General features: G+C 40.5%; 1 protein-coding gene across 2 annotated transcripts in view; it reads left to right on the forward strand.

Moving 5' to 3' along the window:
- Ide (insulin degrading enzyme) overlaps window positions 1-17,769 on the forward strand; it is a 94,142-nt gene that overhangs the window by 34,762 nt on the left and 41,611 nt on the right. For both annotated transcript variants that reach the window (XM_027406320.2, XM_027406319.2), the window contains exons 4-9: window positions 2,489-2,658; window positions 9,172-9,294; window positions 12,793-12,905; window positions 13,324-13,486; window positions 15,753-15,845; window positions 16,224-16,315. In XM_027406320.2, coding sequence (XP_027262121.1) covers window positions 2,489-2,658; window positions 9,172-9,294; window positions 12,793-12,905; window positions 13,324-13,486; window positions 15,753-15,845; window positions 16,224-16,315 — 754 coding nt within the window. The remainder of the gene's footprint in view (window positions 1-2,488; window positions 2,659-9,171; window positions 9,295-12,792; window positions 12,906-13,323; window positions 13,487-15,752; window positions 15,846-16,223; window positions 16,316-17,769) is intronic.

A 17,769-nucleotide genomic window follows, 5' to 3' on the forward strand; every position in this document is an offset into this window, starting at 1 on the left:
CGTCTTCCTGTGCAGGCATGCAGATGCCACAGAGTGCATGTGAAGGTTAGACAGCCTTGCACGTCAGTCCTTGCCTTGCACCATTTGAAGTAATCTCTTGTCATTTGCTACCACAGATACCACCAGGCTAGCTGTCTGCTTGTCAGCTCCCCTGAGGAGTACTGGATTACAGAGTCGGTACTGTGCCCGGCTTCAAATTCAAGTCTTCAGCCTTGTACTGCAAAGGGCTTTGCTCACTGAGCCATCTCCTTAGCTCAGAAACAGTCTATCCAACCTGCTATTTCAACCTGGAGGATGTCTTGAGAGTATTTTATGGAGCAGGCTCCATTAGGACAGTGTAATTTCTTTTATTTAAAACATTTTAAATTAGCCAGGTGTGGTTGTGCACACCTTTAGTCCCAGCATTTGGGAGGCTGAGGCAGGGGGAATCTCTGAGTTCGAGGCCAGCCTGGTCTAGGACTGTTAAACAGAGAAACCCTGTCTTGAAAAACCAAAAATAAAAATAACTTTTTTATTTGCTTTGTGTGTATGTGCAGTTATGCTCATGTCATGGGATACATGTTGAAGTCAGAGGACAGCTCTTCAGAGTTCCTTACCTCCCTTCACTGTATGGATCCTGGGGATTGAACTCAGGTCATCAATTTTAGTGGCAGACAACTTTGCTTGTTGAGCCATCTCCATCTTGCTGGCCCCTAATTTAACTTTTTTTCTTAAGTAAATACATTCTTTTTCACATTTATTTATGTATGTATTTTATGTTTATGGGTGATTTTTTTTTCTGTGTGTACTACAAAAGAGGGCATCAGATCCTATGGGACTATAGTTACAGATAGTTGTGAGCCACCGTCTGGGTGCTGGGAATTGAACTGAGGACTTCTAGAAGAGTAGTCCTAGGTACTCAAGAAAGGTATATCGGTTGCTTGTGTTAGAGTTACATACCATGTTATTTGTTGAATTGATGCTTATTAAAAATTCATAGGTTATTTACTATTTTACAAAAGCTTGTAATCATGACTTAGACGGTTGTGACATACTTGAGGTTTTTTTCATTGCACTATTTTTTTCTACTAAAGTTTTTCTAAATTTGAATCACACCTTTTAAAATTCAGTCACTCACTTTGTTTGTCCTGAGGTGCTTGAGTTTTAATGAGATTCATACTGCAGGCTGTACATTTAAGATTTTTAAGACATTTAAAAAATTATGGGTAAGTGTGTATGTGTGTGTGTTCATTTGAGTGTGCGTGCTTGTGAGATGTGTGTATATATGTGTGCCTGTGATGTGTTTGTGACTGTAATGTGTGTATGAGTGTGCATGTATGTGCATGTGTGTGATAAAGCATGATGTGTTGATGACTTATGTAGTGTGTGTGTTTCTTAGGGGGTAGAGTTTGTCCACATGCCTTGATGCACACATGGGGTCAGAGGGAATCTGATTTTTCTTGCTACTGTGGATTCCTGAGACCAAACGTAGATTGTCAGGCTTGCATAGCAAGCATTTTTATTTGCTGAGACATTTCATTGGCTATACATTTAAGGTTTGACAGGGTTATCAACTGCTTTTCCCCCTTTGGAGGAAACTTTAGTTTCATAGAGATGTCAAACTACAAATATATTTTTGACTTTTGTTTTTGTTTTTTGAGACAGGGATTCTCTGTGGCTTTGGTGGCTGTCCTGGAACTAGCTCTTGTAGACCAGACTGGTCTTGAACTCACGGAGATCCACCTGCCTCTGCCTCCAGAGTGCTGGGATCAAAGGTGTGTGCCACCACCGCCCAGCCAAACTGGAAATCTTAAGTAGACTACAGCTATCTCTTAAAGTCAGTTTTGACCTTTTAATTTTTTTTTTTTTTTTTTTTTTTTTTTTCCTCGAGACAGGGTTTTTCTGTGTAGCTTTGGAGCCTATCCTGGCACTCGCTCTGGAGACCAGGCTAGCCTTGAACTCTCAGAGATCCGCCTGCCTCTGCCTCCTGTGTGCCCGGCGACCTTTTAATGTTAATATACTTATATTTTCACTAATTTTAGCATCTCTGAAGATCAACACCTCTGACTTTACATATGTCCAGTAGTGTATTTTTCTTTTATTACTTAGAACTTCTTTTATATTCCTTTTTCTTAGAGCAATGGTACTTTTCTCTCCCCCCAACCCCCAAAATGAGACAAGGTCTCACTATGTCCCTGGCTGTCCTGGAACTCAGTCTGTAGACCAGATTGGCCAGAGATCAGCCTGCCACTGCCTCCTGAGTTCTGGGGTTAAAGGTGTGTGCCACCAGGGCTGGCCCTGGTTTTTTTTTTTTTTTTTTTTTTTTTTTTTCCCCCTTGGTCTTGTGTATTCTAGGCAAGCATTCTGTTAACTGAGCTGTGTCTTCAACCCCAATTTCTTCTGGTCTTATGCAGTTCATATTAACTATCTAACAGTTTCAGAAATATTTTAAAAGCTGTTCTTTCAAAATCATAGTTCTCAAGTTGGTAATTCTGCCTTACACCCTTAGGTTTGCCCAGTTTTTCCTGTGTCCCTTGTTTGATGCAAGTTGTAAAGACAGAGAGGTGAATGCAGTGGATTCAGAACACGAGAAGAATGTGATGAACGACGCCTGGAGACTCTTCCAGTTAGAAAAAGCTACTGGGAATCCCAATCACCCCTTCAGCAAATTTGGGACAGGTTTGTCACTGTCATGCATCAGCTGCTGTACTCCTGGGTCTCGCTGAGTCTCATGGGTTTCCCTGCACAGGAATTCTATAATTTCTCATTTCATTTTGAATCCCATTCAAGTAGGAGACTACGTATTTCAGGAGCAGAACAGTCAACCAGGGCTTTGAGCATGCTAGGCAGTCATTCCAAATTAAGCCACACCCCTACTTTTTTTGGGGGGGGTTGTAGCTCCTATGGTAACTTTGTTACTGCTAGAATTATGAGGAATTACCCATCAAGGTTACTGTGCTTTTAAAAATGCTTTAGTTATTTTAAAATTTAAAACAATGATAATATATTATTTAGTACATTTATAAATTTATGTTTATTTTAGAAATTAATTTCTTTAAATTTAGATACTATTTCTTAGACATAACAATAACTTCCAGAGAAATTGACATAACTACAGAATTAGGTCTTTGTAGAAGTTAATTGGAAAGGTAGGCATAGTGGCTTCCTAATTGTACTGTTACAGAAATCTCCCTGCCTCCCTCCTTTCCTCCTCCCTCCATCCCTCCCTCTCTCCCTCTGTTCTTTCCTTCCTTCTTTCTTTCTCTCTCTCTTTTTTTAGATGGTCTTTTGTATCGTAGGCTGGTTTTATCACTCTATGTGGAGGAGGATGGGTTATCTTGAGCTCTTGATCTCCCAAGAGTTGGGATTAGAGCCTGAACACTCCATTATTTCATTTTAAATCTGAATCCCTGGTTGGTATCCACATGGCTTTTCCTCTCTCTCTCTCTCTCCCCCTCCCCCCTCTCTCTTATATGTACCTTTGGTTTTAGTTCAATAGATTTTAATAAATTAGAAGCTTTTGTTCTTCCATGTTTGGTTTTGGTATTTGATTGCGGCTTCTTGTTTCCCTGTCAATGGGAGCTGTTGAGTATTTTCACAAGCAGTCTTGGAACAGGAAAGGAAAAAATGTAGTTGTGGTTATTCTCGAGTGATCTGTTTTTCCAGTCATAACCCCCGTAGACACTGAGAGCAACTGGGTGTGGTCATCGGGGAAGGAAATGAACGAGGAAGGGAAAGAGGGGGTGGCCCTGCTCGACCCATAGGTGGACCAGAAGTGGGAGGACTTTTGGGTGGGGCTGTGTTTCTGCTGTGGGTGACACTTTCTTAATTGTGTGTATGTTAAATTGTTACAAAATCTTACATAACAAGTTCCAATATTATAAATCGGGCCATGTTTACTTTGTCAGTTGTCAACTTATTTTTTGTTGTTGTTGTTTTCCAGAATGTAAAGGGTATTGTCTACACTAGCAGGGTCAACAGGTGGGGAGGCAAAGCCAACCCTGGGTTTCCCAGGAGTCAAATCAGGCATGATTTCTCAAGATCATTGTCCCTTTCCCACATTGTTGGTTTTATTGAGTGCTGTGCTAACAAGCACTTTCTTTACCTAGAGTGTTTATTTATTGGTTTGTTTTTGTTTAGTGTTTTGAAACAGGGTCTCCTGGGTGGTCCATGCCTTCACCAGCCTCCTGAGGGCTGTGATTACAGTTTTGTGTGTTGTTCATGTAGCCCACACTGTGCAGTCCAGGCTGGCCTTTGGAGTGCTGTGGTTACAGGTGTGCACCACTACATCTGGCTTCCTTTGCCCATAATTTGATCAGACTATTTGTTTTTCTGCCATGGAGTTGTGAGGGATCTTTGTAAATTTTGGATTATCACATCTGTTATATGCAGATATTTTTTTACCAGTCCATAGGTTGTCTTTACATTTTGTTGGTTTCTTTTTGCTCTTCTGTGCAAAGGTTCATTAGATTGATGTAGTTTCATTTATGTAACTTGAATTTATGAAATGATATCAAAAAAGTCATTGGCATGGCCAATAGTAAGTTTTTCCTCTGTTGTTTTCTAGAAGTCTTTTGTTAGGTCTGTATCTGTTTTGATCCTGTCTCTTCTTTTGTGTTCACACAAAATGGCAGGTGTTGAATCAGATTCATTTTTTTAAAGGATTTACAGATGTATTTATTGGTGGTATTACTGGATTATTAGTACAGAGAGTAGAATACAAAGAAATCAATAGTTTAAAGGAATCAATACACTTTTTTAATTTTTTGTTTTGTTTTTTTGACACGGAGTTTCTCTACACAGTCCTGGCTGTCTTAGAACTCATTATGTACACCAGGCTGGCCTTAAACTCAAAGAGATCTACTTGGCTCTGCCTCACAAATGCTGGGAGTAAAGGTGTATGTCACCATGCTCAGTGGAATAATTGATTTTAAGTATAGCATTTAGGTGGATGGATCATTTTGATCATCATTTATGTGTATGTCTGTTTGTTCTATGTATGCCATGTGTGTGTGAGTGTTTGTGGAAACCAGAAGAGGGTGTCAGGTCTCTGGAACTGGAATTATAGGCACTTGTGAGTCACCTGATGTGGGTGTTGGAAACAGAACTTGAGTTCTCTGCAAGAGCTGTATATGTCTTAACTGCTGGCCATTTCTTCAGCCCCAAATGTCATTAGATTCACAAAGAAATCTAAAACTAGTTCTAGAGCTTTCATTCTGAATATAGTTAGAACTGGAGTCTAGTGTATTCCATTCTTAAACTGGCTGTTGGGCCAGCAAGATGGTTTAGCCCATCAAGCCACTTCCTGCCGAGCCTGATCTGAGCTTGCTCTCTGGGACCACAAGGTAGAAGAGAAATAACTCCTGCACATTGACCTCGGACCACATGCACACCCACATAACCGGCACTCAGTAAAACACATAAGCAAAATCAGCTGTTACTTTGCTGTTCTTGGACCAAGCATAATCAATTTTGTTTTTAATTAACCACACAGATAAGTAGGATTTTTATAACAGCTCTTCAGTATAGAATAAAAACCAATGAGAGAAAAAAGCTTCAATGCCAGTTATATACAAAGTGGAGAGAGACTATCAGTCACAGACTTGCTGATTCTACTGATTCCTAACCATGGGCACACTAGTTCTACTCTCTGATGTCTAATTTTAGCAACAATCCAGTTAGCAGTAGCTTCAATGCCTTTGTACTATAAACCAAAACCAGTAGCTCTACCACTAGGGTTTTTCGGTTTAGTCAATGAACACAACATTCTTCTAAAAGGGTCAATACAAGTAAACATGCCCAAAGAAAATGTACAGTCCTCGCTGCCCCATACTGAGAGAAATTATGAAGAGCCAGGAACAGGCATTTGTCTCATTTCTCCTGTATTCCTTTAATGTACCCGTTCAGGCTATGTTTTAGTCACAGAGTAGTTCATGTCTAGAGGCAACAAAACAATGACAGACAGCACAAGACTCCCCAGGAGCCCAGGTCCTCTGACAATCCTTGCCTTACTGTCCCCAAACTGGAAAGGACTTCTTCACTCGATGTAGGTTGAGTTGGAGGAGAAAAGGTGAATTTCCATTCACTTTCACCACGAGCAGGCTGCAGGATCTCTAATGAGAGGGTTCCTGCTAATTCCTTGTACCTTCTGTCCATTTGGATATTCCAGCAGATAAATGACATTTTTATTTACTCTTCTGCATGACTGCAAATATTAGTTTTGAGTCCACTGGTGTCCACAGAGGTAGGGAGCTGTGTTTCTTTCATAATATGTGACCAGCAGATACTCAGTACCAGATTTATGCCCTAGCTGGCAGATGCCCACATTCCCTCAGGCTTCTGTGAGCTGAAGGTCTGTCCTGTCCCTGCTGTCACAGATATTTGGGTCAAAGCCACTTTCCAAAAGCTGCTTATAATAAAATATCCTATCAATACAGGCTTGTAGCAAGGAAGCATTCTGAGAATCATTTATAAAACATATGGTGGTGGTGTACCTTGTAATTGCTGCATTTGGGAGGTGGAGGCCAGAAGATCAGGAGTTCAAGGTCATCCTCAGCTACATAGTGAGTTTAAGGCCAACCTGGGCCACATGGTACCCTATCACAAACAAACAAAGGTCGGGTACTGCTCTGCCGTGGTGGGTGGAATATGTGTGATCCGTAGGATTAGCTCTTTCCTTCAGTGGACACTCAGTGCTTGATCTGAATTCCTTACAAAATTCAATGGAAGCATTCAGTGACATGCTAGCAGTGATCTGCATCCTAAAGCAGACTGCGACAGCATCAGCTCCTACCAGCTGGGCCAATCAGAGGCAAGCAGAGCCCACTCTGGGTTAGTGATGGCTTCTTGCCCTTGACTTTTTGACATGACAATGTAACATGAAAACTAAAAGACCCTGAGACTGATATTGGGGCTCAAACTTCAAGCTGAAGGTCAGAAAAGCAAAATAGCCGGCCATCAGCTTTCACCACTACCTCAGGCTGAATGAGCTGATGCTGCTGCCTCTCCTCGGTGTGGCTGAAGAATCCTAAGACTGAATGTCTTCCTATCCTCAATGTGGCTGGAGAATGAATGCCTCATCTGAGTCCTTGCTCCTGTCTTTTATACCCCTCATAAGTCCTGGGATTAGATGCGTGTGATCCCAACTGCTGAGATCATCTTTGTGTGAGCTCTTTCTCTTTAGGATTATATCAATTCTGTGTAGCTTAGTGTGGCCTTGAAGTAACAGAGATCCATCTACCTCTTAATCCTGAGTCCTGAGATTAAAGGTGTGTACCACCACTTCCTAGCTCAATGGCTACTGGGATTAAAGGTGTGTAGCTCCATTGCCTGACCATCATTGCTTGTGGCTGACTTTGCTTTCGGAATCCTCAGGCAAGCTTTAATAAATCATAAGCAATATATCACCACATGACAATTTTGTAATAGATAGTAGTGTTCTTCCATTGGGCGTACGGTATTTGTCTGTCTGTGAAGTAGTGAGTATTGATCTCAGTGCCTTCCCTCCCTAATTCTGATTCTCTTCATTCTGTTACTCATTCTTGTTCATTAGCTGTTCATTTCTAAGTTCATTACAATGACTAGAAAAATCCCCCTTTCTACTATTTGTTGGGCTAGTGGTACAATTATTGCACAGGATAAATGCATTCATTTACCAGTTTTCAAGATAATGTGTTGGTTCCCTGCCATCCTTCAGAGGTAACTAATTGATGTTTTGAGTATCACAACCCACTTGTGGATATAGAAATACTTGATATATTTAACTGACCTAATCGTTACTATTCTCTAAGCTTTTCCCATGGGCTTTGTGTTTGCTTTGTTCCCCTTTGCCTCCTTCCTTTTTTCCCCCCAGAGCAGTCAAACATTTTATTCAGAAGCAAAGTACATTGGCAGGATTTCTCCCAGCAGACCCTGGGAGAAAGGGTCACAGTCAGCATCCGGATGTCCTTGGTCCAGAGCTAGGGCTTGCTTTAATATTGACAGAGCCAGGTAGGATTTCTGATCCAAGTAGCAGCATTTTAATTTGGTACAAATGACCCAGCCGAATTAGCACTAATTTAGGGCAGTGTGTGTCTGCTCGTTGTTATCTCAGCTGTATTCTCCTTGTTCCCTACATATGGGATCTTGGGTAGGAAACTGTCATCGGGACCGTTGATTCAGCTTTCTTCTCTACTTTTCTAGCTGTAGTGCTTACTTTTTCCCATTTGAAATACGTGCATCTTTTTGTGTGATATATACATAAGCCAGGATTCCTTCCTACACTTCACTAAGCAGCATTCCCTAATTTACAAGGTCTTTATTACAGAAGGTCACTAATTTCTGACATGCAGTTTTACCCGAATTCTCATAAGAGAGCTTACACTGGCACACTGTGTGCATCACCCGAGAGCTACAAAATGACATCGCGCCCTGTTCTTCCCCAGTTTAGATGAAACCCATGAGAATTCACATCACAAATTTAATGCTTCTTCTCAAAATAGTAAATTTGTTCTTTTCTTTCCACAAGTAACTTGGTAAATTCCAAAAAGATTCCCCCAGTGAGTCTGTTCAATTAATTATAGGATGCACAGGGAATTGAAAACTAAAGCAAGTGTGAGTGGAAGCCAGTGGGTCTCATCTGATCTAAAAATGGTCATTATGCCTAACTCCTGAAGATTTTAGCAAGTTTTTCATTCATTTGCTGTTGTTTGAGACAAAGTCTTACTTTTTAACTGAGGCTGACCTCAAACTCAGTATGTAGCAGGCTGACCTGGGCCTGCAGTCCTTCTGCCTCAGCTTTCTAACTGATAGGATTATAAGCATATGCCACCATGCCTAGCCTAAAAAGCATAGCTTTCATATTGCATTTATAGTTCCTACTGGGAAATGCTAGTTGAAAATATTACTAGTTAGCCAGATATGGTTTTGACCCCAGCACTTAGAGGCAAAGGCAAGCAGACCTCTGAGTTCAAAGTCAGCTTGTTCTAATGTATCAAATGAGCCTGGGCTACAAAGAGACCCTGCCTCAAACAAACAAATACATAAAATTAATAATTTTATTGTATTGCCCTGCTCCTGTTTATTCACTTTATGTTCAAACATAGCATGTGTTAGTTTCTTACATTCTTCTTACAGTTTAAGTATCAGTAATAATGCAACTGTTAAGGTCCCAGAGTTTGTCTTTTCTAAGTAATACTTTTCATCCATTTTTAGGAAACAAATACACTCTAGAGACTCGACCTAACCAAGAAGGCATCGATGTAAGACAAGAACTCCTGAAATTTCATTCTACATATTATTCGTCCAATCTGATGGCTATTTGTGTTTTAGGTCGAGGTAAGAACTCTTCAAAATTTTCAGACAATCGGTGGAGTGGTTTTTGTTTTTTGTTCATTATGACTTTTTACAAAGTATTAGAAGGGTATGAGGTATAGGTTGCTCATAGTCTTTTGGAAATGATCTGCAGATGGGAGCTTTACTAAAGCTCCCTGTCTTCCAAAAAGAATATGTGAATTACTGGTAGGTTTTCTAACTATGATAGGATAGGATACATGGTGGAAGAGTGACAGATTTGATCTTATAATAGCTAAAACATTTGCAAATGAAATGAAAATGTAAAAGACAATAGATGGAGGTATTTGTAAGCAACAAAGGTTGTTGTTGTTGTTTTGTTTTTGTTTTTTGAGATAGGGTTTCTCTGTGGCTTTGGAGGCTGTCCTGGACCTAGTTTTTGTAGACCAGGGTGGTCTTGAACTCACAGAGACCTGCCTGCTTCTGCCTCCTGAGTGCTGGGATTAAAGGCATGTGCCACCACCACCCAAAGGTTTATTTTTAAGGTGGGAATTATTGATAATATGTTGTTTCCCTGTCAAACTTGTGTTTTGGTTTTGCGTTGTTTTAAGTAATGCTGGGTTTGGTTGTGGCTGCTGTTCTGTATTGCTGCTGGTAAATGGGACTTTCAGATGCCCTAGTCTTTCTGAAGGGCAGTTTCTTTTTATGGTTATTTGAGGCTGGATCTCACTGTGTAGACCAGGCTGGCTTTGAATTTGTGGTAGTCTTCCTGCTCCTGCCTCCTAAGCATTGAGATTATACATGGGAGCCTGACCCAAAATTAAAATAGTTATATTTGGGTTGGATACAAGACATAATGGAAAAAGAGAATGCTAAAAATGTATGAATGTGGTATAGCTGTTAGAACTCACACTCTATAGTGTCAATACCCTGTCTTTGAAGGCCAAATATACTGCCTACTTAACTTTGTGGTTGTGAACTAAGAAGTTAGTGAACTTTTCTAAATATCTGACTTGACATTTGTGAAATGGAGATAGGGGCTGGAGAGGCTGTCTTCTGACCTATGTGCATGCATGCACACATGTAAGTAAATGTAACTAAAAGAAACTTTATCATACTGCTTACTAAAGATATATAGCCTAGAATATTCAGTATTACTGGGTATGTAGAACCCTGGAAAATGAGTACCTAAAAGCTATGTTGTTTCGCAGATAAAAAAAAGTATGATTTCTGTCAATATATGTGGGATAAATACTAATTGTTGTTTTAACTTGGGCACAGTGGCTGCACCTTAATCTTCTGCTTAATCTCAGCCAGCGATTTCAACTCCTCAGTTGCCCTGCTAGCGGCCTGGCGCCTGGCGGGAATTCTGTTCCCACAGGCACTGGCTCTGTCGCTGCCTCTGAAGGTAGCTTTAACTAAATCTCTATTGTTCTATTTATAAATAAGACTCAAGATTCATAGGCTGGGGTGAAAACCTGTTAGCTCAGAGAGTCTGGGTCTCAATTAGCTAACCTTTCTTCCTTTCTGACCTCTCTCTCCAAAGGTCCATGCTTCCCCACTTAGCCAATCCAGAAAAAAAACTGTGCCACTCCAAACCCCACTCTACTTCCTGTGTCTCTCTATCTCTCCCAGACACCCTCTGAGGCTCTATTATTACTTTTTGTCAACTAGTGGCTAACTCAGCCTCCTGACCCAGGTTAATTTTATTTAATTAATGCAAATACAAACTGAGGGTTCACAGTGTGATGGAATATCCCCCAACAGCTAAGGGCACTAGCTGAATTAAACTTGAGCTCTGCCCTCAGTATTTTTGATTTAATGGAAGTGATAGAGTCAGATGTTTCATTTTCCTGGTCAGTACACATCACTTCCAACCTAACTGGCTTCTGCCCTGAGCTCAATAGAGTTGAGGGTTCTGGGTGATGTGTCCTTACATTGCAGAGATGTGAGAAAGAAACATTGTCCTTTACTAGATCAATAGATGATACACTTTTTCTTTGGGGACAAGAGGAAGACTAGCCGTGGAAGGGTCTCTGTCACAAAAGGTTAAAAACATTGTCTTTGTTGTAGCTGTTTTTCTAGTTGTAGCAGCACTAACTGTCCAAACATTTGGCAAATAAGTAATGATCAAGTATAGACAGCGTAGTTACCAAGCCCTGATATCACAGTTAAGAGGCTCAGTTCCCTGGGCTCTGGTGCTCTCAGCTTAGTGGGAAAGCCAGACTGTGCAGTGTTACTCAGATGCCTTGCCTTTAAAGAGTTCCATTGTGGGTGCTGGAGAGATGGCTCAGTGCTTGTTTTTCTTGAAGGGAACCCGAGTTTGGTTCCCAGCCCTCACATGGATGACTTACAACCATCTGTAGATCCAATTCCAGGGGATCTTGACATGCTTTACTGACTTCCATAGACCACAGGTTTGCATGTTGTGCACATATATGCACACATGCAGGCAAAACACTCATAAAATAAATAAATAAATGTTTGTTTGTTTGTTTTTAAGCTCCTTTGTGGTTTTGTGTTTTAAGAAGCACAAAGAAATACAAGAAACACAAAAAATACCGAGAGTTGCATCATATCTGGTAGAACTTGTTCAGAGGACTTCATTAATACTTGATGTTGACAAACAATTAGAAGCCCACCATGCCTCAAGTTTTATCAGTGCTTAAAGATGTCCCCTGACTTTTTTTTTCTTCAACACTTAAAATAAGTAGCTCAGACTAGTCTGGAACTCAAAAACCTCCAAAGTTGGCCTTCAGTTGGAATGATAGATGTATGCCTCTATGCCTGGCCATTTGACAGCTCTTGAATCAAGTATATTCCATCCATTCTCAAGTTCACTTATCATATAACAATTAATACCTGGTCTGCGGGCAATGATGGCACACACCTTTAATCCCTTCACTCAGGAGGCAGAGGCAGGCGGATCTCTGTGAGTTCAAGACCACCCTGGTCTACAAGATTGAGTTCCAGGACAGCCTCCAAAGCCACAGAGAAACCCTGTCTCGAAAAACAAAACAACAAAAAAAAATCCTGGTCTGCCTTTTGTCAGACTGCATATTTTCCTAAATATAGCTAAGTAGTTGTTTGTGGAAGTGTATACGTTTAGTACCCGCACTTAGAAGGCAGGTGGATCTCTGTGAATTCCAGGCCAGCTTGGTCTACAAAGTAAATTCCAAGCCATCCAGGAACACAGCTAAGTACTCTGTTGTCTTTGATATTTGTTTTGCGTTTGTTGCAAGGCAATATATATGGACAATATATGTGCAAGCTAATCTGTTATGAAGAATGTCTGGACATTTGCATCTGCACGGAAGAAGTGGCTGTGAGAGACACAGCTGTCAGTGTCTGCAGAAGCTTTTGATGCAGTGTAGGTGGTGGGTCTGACCGCTTCATCTTGATCAGTTTCAGGGACTTCTAATTTTTTTTTTCCAGGTTTTTCTTTTAAAACTATGAGACATTTCAGAAGTCCTAAGGCCTGAAATCCTATCTGTGCTTCAAGTTCTGATTGGTTAAATTCTTTTTTCTCTTCGTTTCTTATAGAATCTTTAGATGATCTGACTAATCTGGTGGTGAAGTTATTTTCTGAGGTAGAGAATAAAAATGTCCCTTTGCCTGAATTTCCTGAGCACCCTTTCCAAGAAGAACATCTTAAAGTACGTGCACAAAATTCTGTTATTTATCATTTGTGGATGTAATTGTCAAAATCAGTTTTATGTGTGGTAGGAATATGAATCAATAAAGATTGTACCTGTATGTTTTGATCTTTGCATGCTAAGAGTAGTTTGTGTAGCTGTGACCTTGACAGGCTATTAAAAATGTTGTCTGTGCCAGAAGGCAAGTATCCAAAGCTGTCTCAGGATCTAGGGCACCAAGCCTGGATCACTTAGCCCATGTAATAAAAATGTACTAAAAGAACCAGATTCATTTAGTTCTTTGTGGTCACTTCTTTGCAGTCTGGCAGCTAATTAACCAACATCAGTATTCTTCATTATTAGTAAGTATTTCACTCTATAGAAGTTGTATATAGCAAATACTTTGTGATTTGTCTGTTTTTTTTTTTTCCCTCCCCAGCAACTTTATAAAATAGTACCCATTAAGGATATTAGGAATCTTTATGTAACGTTTCCCATACCAGACCTTCAGCAGTACTACAAATCTAACCCTGGTCATTATCTTGGTCATCTAATTGGGCATGAAGGTCCTGGAAGCCTGTTGTCAGAACTCAAGTCAAAGGGTAAGTGTCATTGGGCAGTACTCTGAATGTAGTGTCCCCTCTTTCACACAGTCCCTCATTGTCACCTAGGAAGGGTTTTAGATGACACTGTTCATGGTCCTAAGTAAAGTGGTCATCGTTACTGTGCCTTTGCTTTTTGTTTGGGGCTCCTTTTCACAAACCTGTTTTATCCCTGAGTATTTATTGATGAGTGAAGGTGAACTATTTCATAAGTTATCATCATGCATGTTGGCACTAAACCCAGACCTTTGTACCTGCTAGGCAAATGCTCTACCCCCGAGTCATATATTCAACTATGCTTTAAGTGATGAAGAGGTTAAGAAAGTCAAAGCGCAGCTGAGTGTAATGGCACATCCCTGTAGCCCTACCTGTCAGGAGGCCGAGGCAGGAAGGTCATTGACTGGAGGCCAGCTGTCTCAAAACTCGATGAAAAGCCTGTGACGAATCACCCCCCACCCAACCATATGTGTGCATACTGCTTACTTACCTGCTTTGCTCAATCAGATCAGAAAGGTGTAGGATCTGGAAAGAAGGTGGTCTGCAAAGCCCTTTCAGGACTTACTGCTGCTACAGTATACATTTAAGCGCATGTCTAATTGCTGGTGGGGGAAGTTTTTCCTTGCAGGGTCCACTTTAATTTCTTCAATTATATGGTAGTAGTAGTGGTTGGTGCACACCTGAAGTCCAGCAAGTCCAAGGCCAATCTAAACTACATAAGGAGTTCTAGGCTAGCCTAAACTACATAGCTATACTCTGTCTCAGAAATACCAAAAAACAGGGTTGGTGAGATGGCTTGCTGCCAAGCCTGACAATGTAAATTCAGTCCACAAGACCCACAAAGTGGAAGGAGAAAACCGATTCTCTCAGGCCGTTTTTTTGATCTCCACAAGCACACTGAGGTACAAACAGCACACATACAACACACACATGCATACATACAGAACAAGAGAAAAATAACATGTAATTAAAAGACTGAGGTTGGGGAAGGTGGCACAGTAGTTAAAGCTCTTGCCATACAAGCATGAGGACTGAGGTTCAGATTCCCCAGAACCCACTTTTCAGCTTGTAACTCCACCTTCAGAAGATGGAGTCAGGGGATCCCCAGAACAAACTGGCTAGGGAGACTAGTTATATCAGTGAGCTCTAGGTTTGATTGCGGCACACTACCTCAATGAAATAAGGTGATCTAGGACCATTGCACTGCAGCTGTGGCCCCTTCATGTACTTGTACCCACATATGTGTGCATAAACACATGCAAACATGCATTAGCATACATGGGAAAAAAATAACCATGGAGAAAGCAAAACCTGTGTCTATATGTCCCCAGGGCCTAGTGAGATGGTTCAGCCCATAATGGTGCTTGCTACCATGCCTGATGACCTAAAGTCCCATCCTGGAACCCACATGGTGGGAAGAGAGAATCAGTTTACAAAAGTTGCCCTCTGACCTCTTATACACTGTAGCACATATGTGTACCCACACATACACAGAATAAAATTAAATTTTTTTAATGTTGGGGCTGGACAGATGGCTTAGAGCAATGGATCTTATCCTGTGGGTCCCGACCCTCTGGGAGTCGAATGACCCTTTCACAGGGGTCGCCTAAGACCATCAGAAAACATGTTTATATTACAATTCATAACAGTAGCAAAATTACAGTTATGATGTAGCAAGGAAGAGAGTTTCATGGTTAGGGGTATCCACAACACGAGGGACTGTATTAAAAGATTGTGTGCAGCCTTAGGAAGGAGGAGAACCATTGGCTTAGAGGTTAAGAGCTTACGCCTGTGTCAGAGAATCAGAACTCTTATCCTGGCTCTCACCAGGCGGCTCATAGACAGCTCAGCTTTACTCACACACATGTGCACATGCACACACACACACATGTAAGTAAAAAATATTTTTGAAATGTTGAATAAAAAAATAGGGATTCTGTGTGTGCATGTATGGTGTTCAAGATTGCAAACAAGGTGTCATATATGTGAAGCAAGCACTCTACCATCGAGCTATATCCCTAGCTCTAGAATGAACATTTTAGAAATGCCTTGTTAGGAAAGAAGCCAGGGCTGGCATAATGTCCCCTCACAGGAGGCACTGGCTGCACAAGCCAGACGACCTGAGTTTGACCCCTGTATCTCATGTGGAGGGGGAAGACCTGACCTCCACATCACGTTCTGGCATAGAACATGCACACATAATAATATCATTTTTTTAAAAGAAAAGTCGCACATTTAACTCAATTGCCTTTTTCTTTGAATATTGCAGGCTGGGTTAATACTCTGGTTGGTGGACAGAAGGAAGGAGCCCGGGGTTTTATGTTTTTCATCATTAATGTGGACTTAACTGAAGAAGGGTTATGTAAGTATTGATTGGATTTATTTTTTAATTTCTCATGCCGTAGGTCTGTTTCATGTTGAAAAGCTGTGTGAACACTTTAGTTCATATGCTTTCTCCATTGTATTTTCTGTGTGTAACTTGGCCTTTGTTTGTGATAATCCCTACCCCTTAACAATTGATCCTATGTTATATTAGTAGAATGTACTCTTGTCTATTGTGTCACATATCCGTGAGTCCAGAGGGTTGCGTGTGGGATGGAAGTATAAACTCAGACTCAGGGAGGCGAGGACTCCATTTTCTGAAAGGGACCATCTCCACTTGCCTGACTTCCCTTAGGAGTGATCCATGCTTGAAGGATTCAAGGACTGAATGGTTTTTAAGTGTGCCCCTTTTTTCCAGTACATGTTGAAGATATAATTTTGCACATGTTTCAATACATTCAGAAGCTACGTGCAGAAGGACCTCAAGAATGGGTTTTCCAAGAGTGCAAGGTACTTTTGTTTCACCAAAATTTTTCTTAAGAAATCTATTTTTCAAAAACAAATATATGTGAACTAATTTAACTTTAAGGCCCATTTGAACTTTTGTTTTTTTTTTCCCTAATTAAAGTCTAAAATGTTGCAATGCATAGTTGTATTAGTTAAAGCTTAGCTATAGCAATCTAATTTGTTAATTGGGGCCTTGTTTAGGGGTTGAGGTATCACGTAGCCTCTGTAGGAGGAGAACTAGCATTTTTCAGTGTTTGTGTTACTTCCTGCCCAAAGCTTCGTGAAATGGGTTTTTAGATCTGGTGATAAAGCTCTACAGTGAACACTAAAAGAAACAATAAATTGTTTCATGTGTAATAATTGTATTCTTTAAAATGATTTATCATATGTGTAGAAAAACATCCATTCCCTCACAGCCCCCTTTTTAGACAGGGTCTCACTATGTAAACCAGGCTGCTTCGAACCCACAAAACTCTCTACCTGTGCCTCTTCCTCTCAAGTGCTGGGACTAAAAGTGTGCACCACCATATCTGGCCTTTTTCTTTCTTTTTTTTTTTTTTTAATGTATAAAGCAGAGAGTGTTTGTCTTTCAATTTTTAAATTTATCTTATCATTATTATTATTATTTTCTGAGACAGGGTTTCTCTGCATAGCCCTGGCTATGAAACTTTCTCTATAGATCAGGCTACCCTTGAACTCAGAGATCCCCTGCCTCTGCCTCCTGAGTGCAGGAACTAAACCACCACCACTCAGCTGTCTTTCAAATTTTCAAGGACTTCTTTTAAAGAGGATTAAAAAAATACTTTATATATAAAGACCTATCATAATTCTAAAAATGAATTTTGGATTGGGTAACTTTTCCCCACTGGTGCTGAGGATCAAGTACTATCCTTGTGTGGGTTAGACAAGCACCCTACCACCGAGCTATATCCTGTTACACTTGGCAAAAATTTATAATTATTGCTTGTGGAAATTATGACAATAATTTCTAACGTGTAGCATTTTGTCTGAACAAGTCTTCAAATCATCATCTGGAATTTTTGGATTTCATAGGTTGTACACAGATCTCTGATACCTTGACTAGTTGGTTCAGTGATTTAAGCTGTAGACCCCTCCCCCCCCTTTTTTTTAAGACATTATCTTATTGCTGTGCCATCTAGGCCAGCCTTGAACTTCTGATCCTCCTGTTTCAGCCTCCTAAAGTGCTAGGATTCTAAAACTGTGCTGTCATGCCTGGGTGTGGCTCTTCTCAGGTTACCTTCATTTAGAATTGTTTATTTATTTTTATTTATGCCTATGTTGATAATTTTCAAGTTATTTTTTCCATGTCTTATACATTCCTAAGTCAAATACTACCAGTTTTTCATAAGTGTAATGATGATAAAATTGTGGGTACAAAGACTATAATTCAAACAAAACACTAGAAATGTATTTCTGAATAATAACCGGCTTATGTC

This window comes from Cricetulus griseus, chromosome 3 (assembly GCF_003668045.3).
Source record: "Cricetulus griseus strain 17A/GY chromosome 3, alternate assembly CriGri-PICRH-1.0, whole genome shotgun sequence".
Taxonomy (NCBI): domain Eukaryota; kingdom Metazoa; phylum Chordata; class Mammalia; order Rodentia; family Cricetidae; genus Cricetulus; species Cricetulus griseus.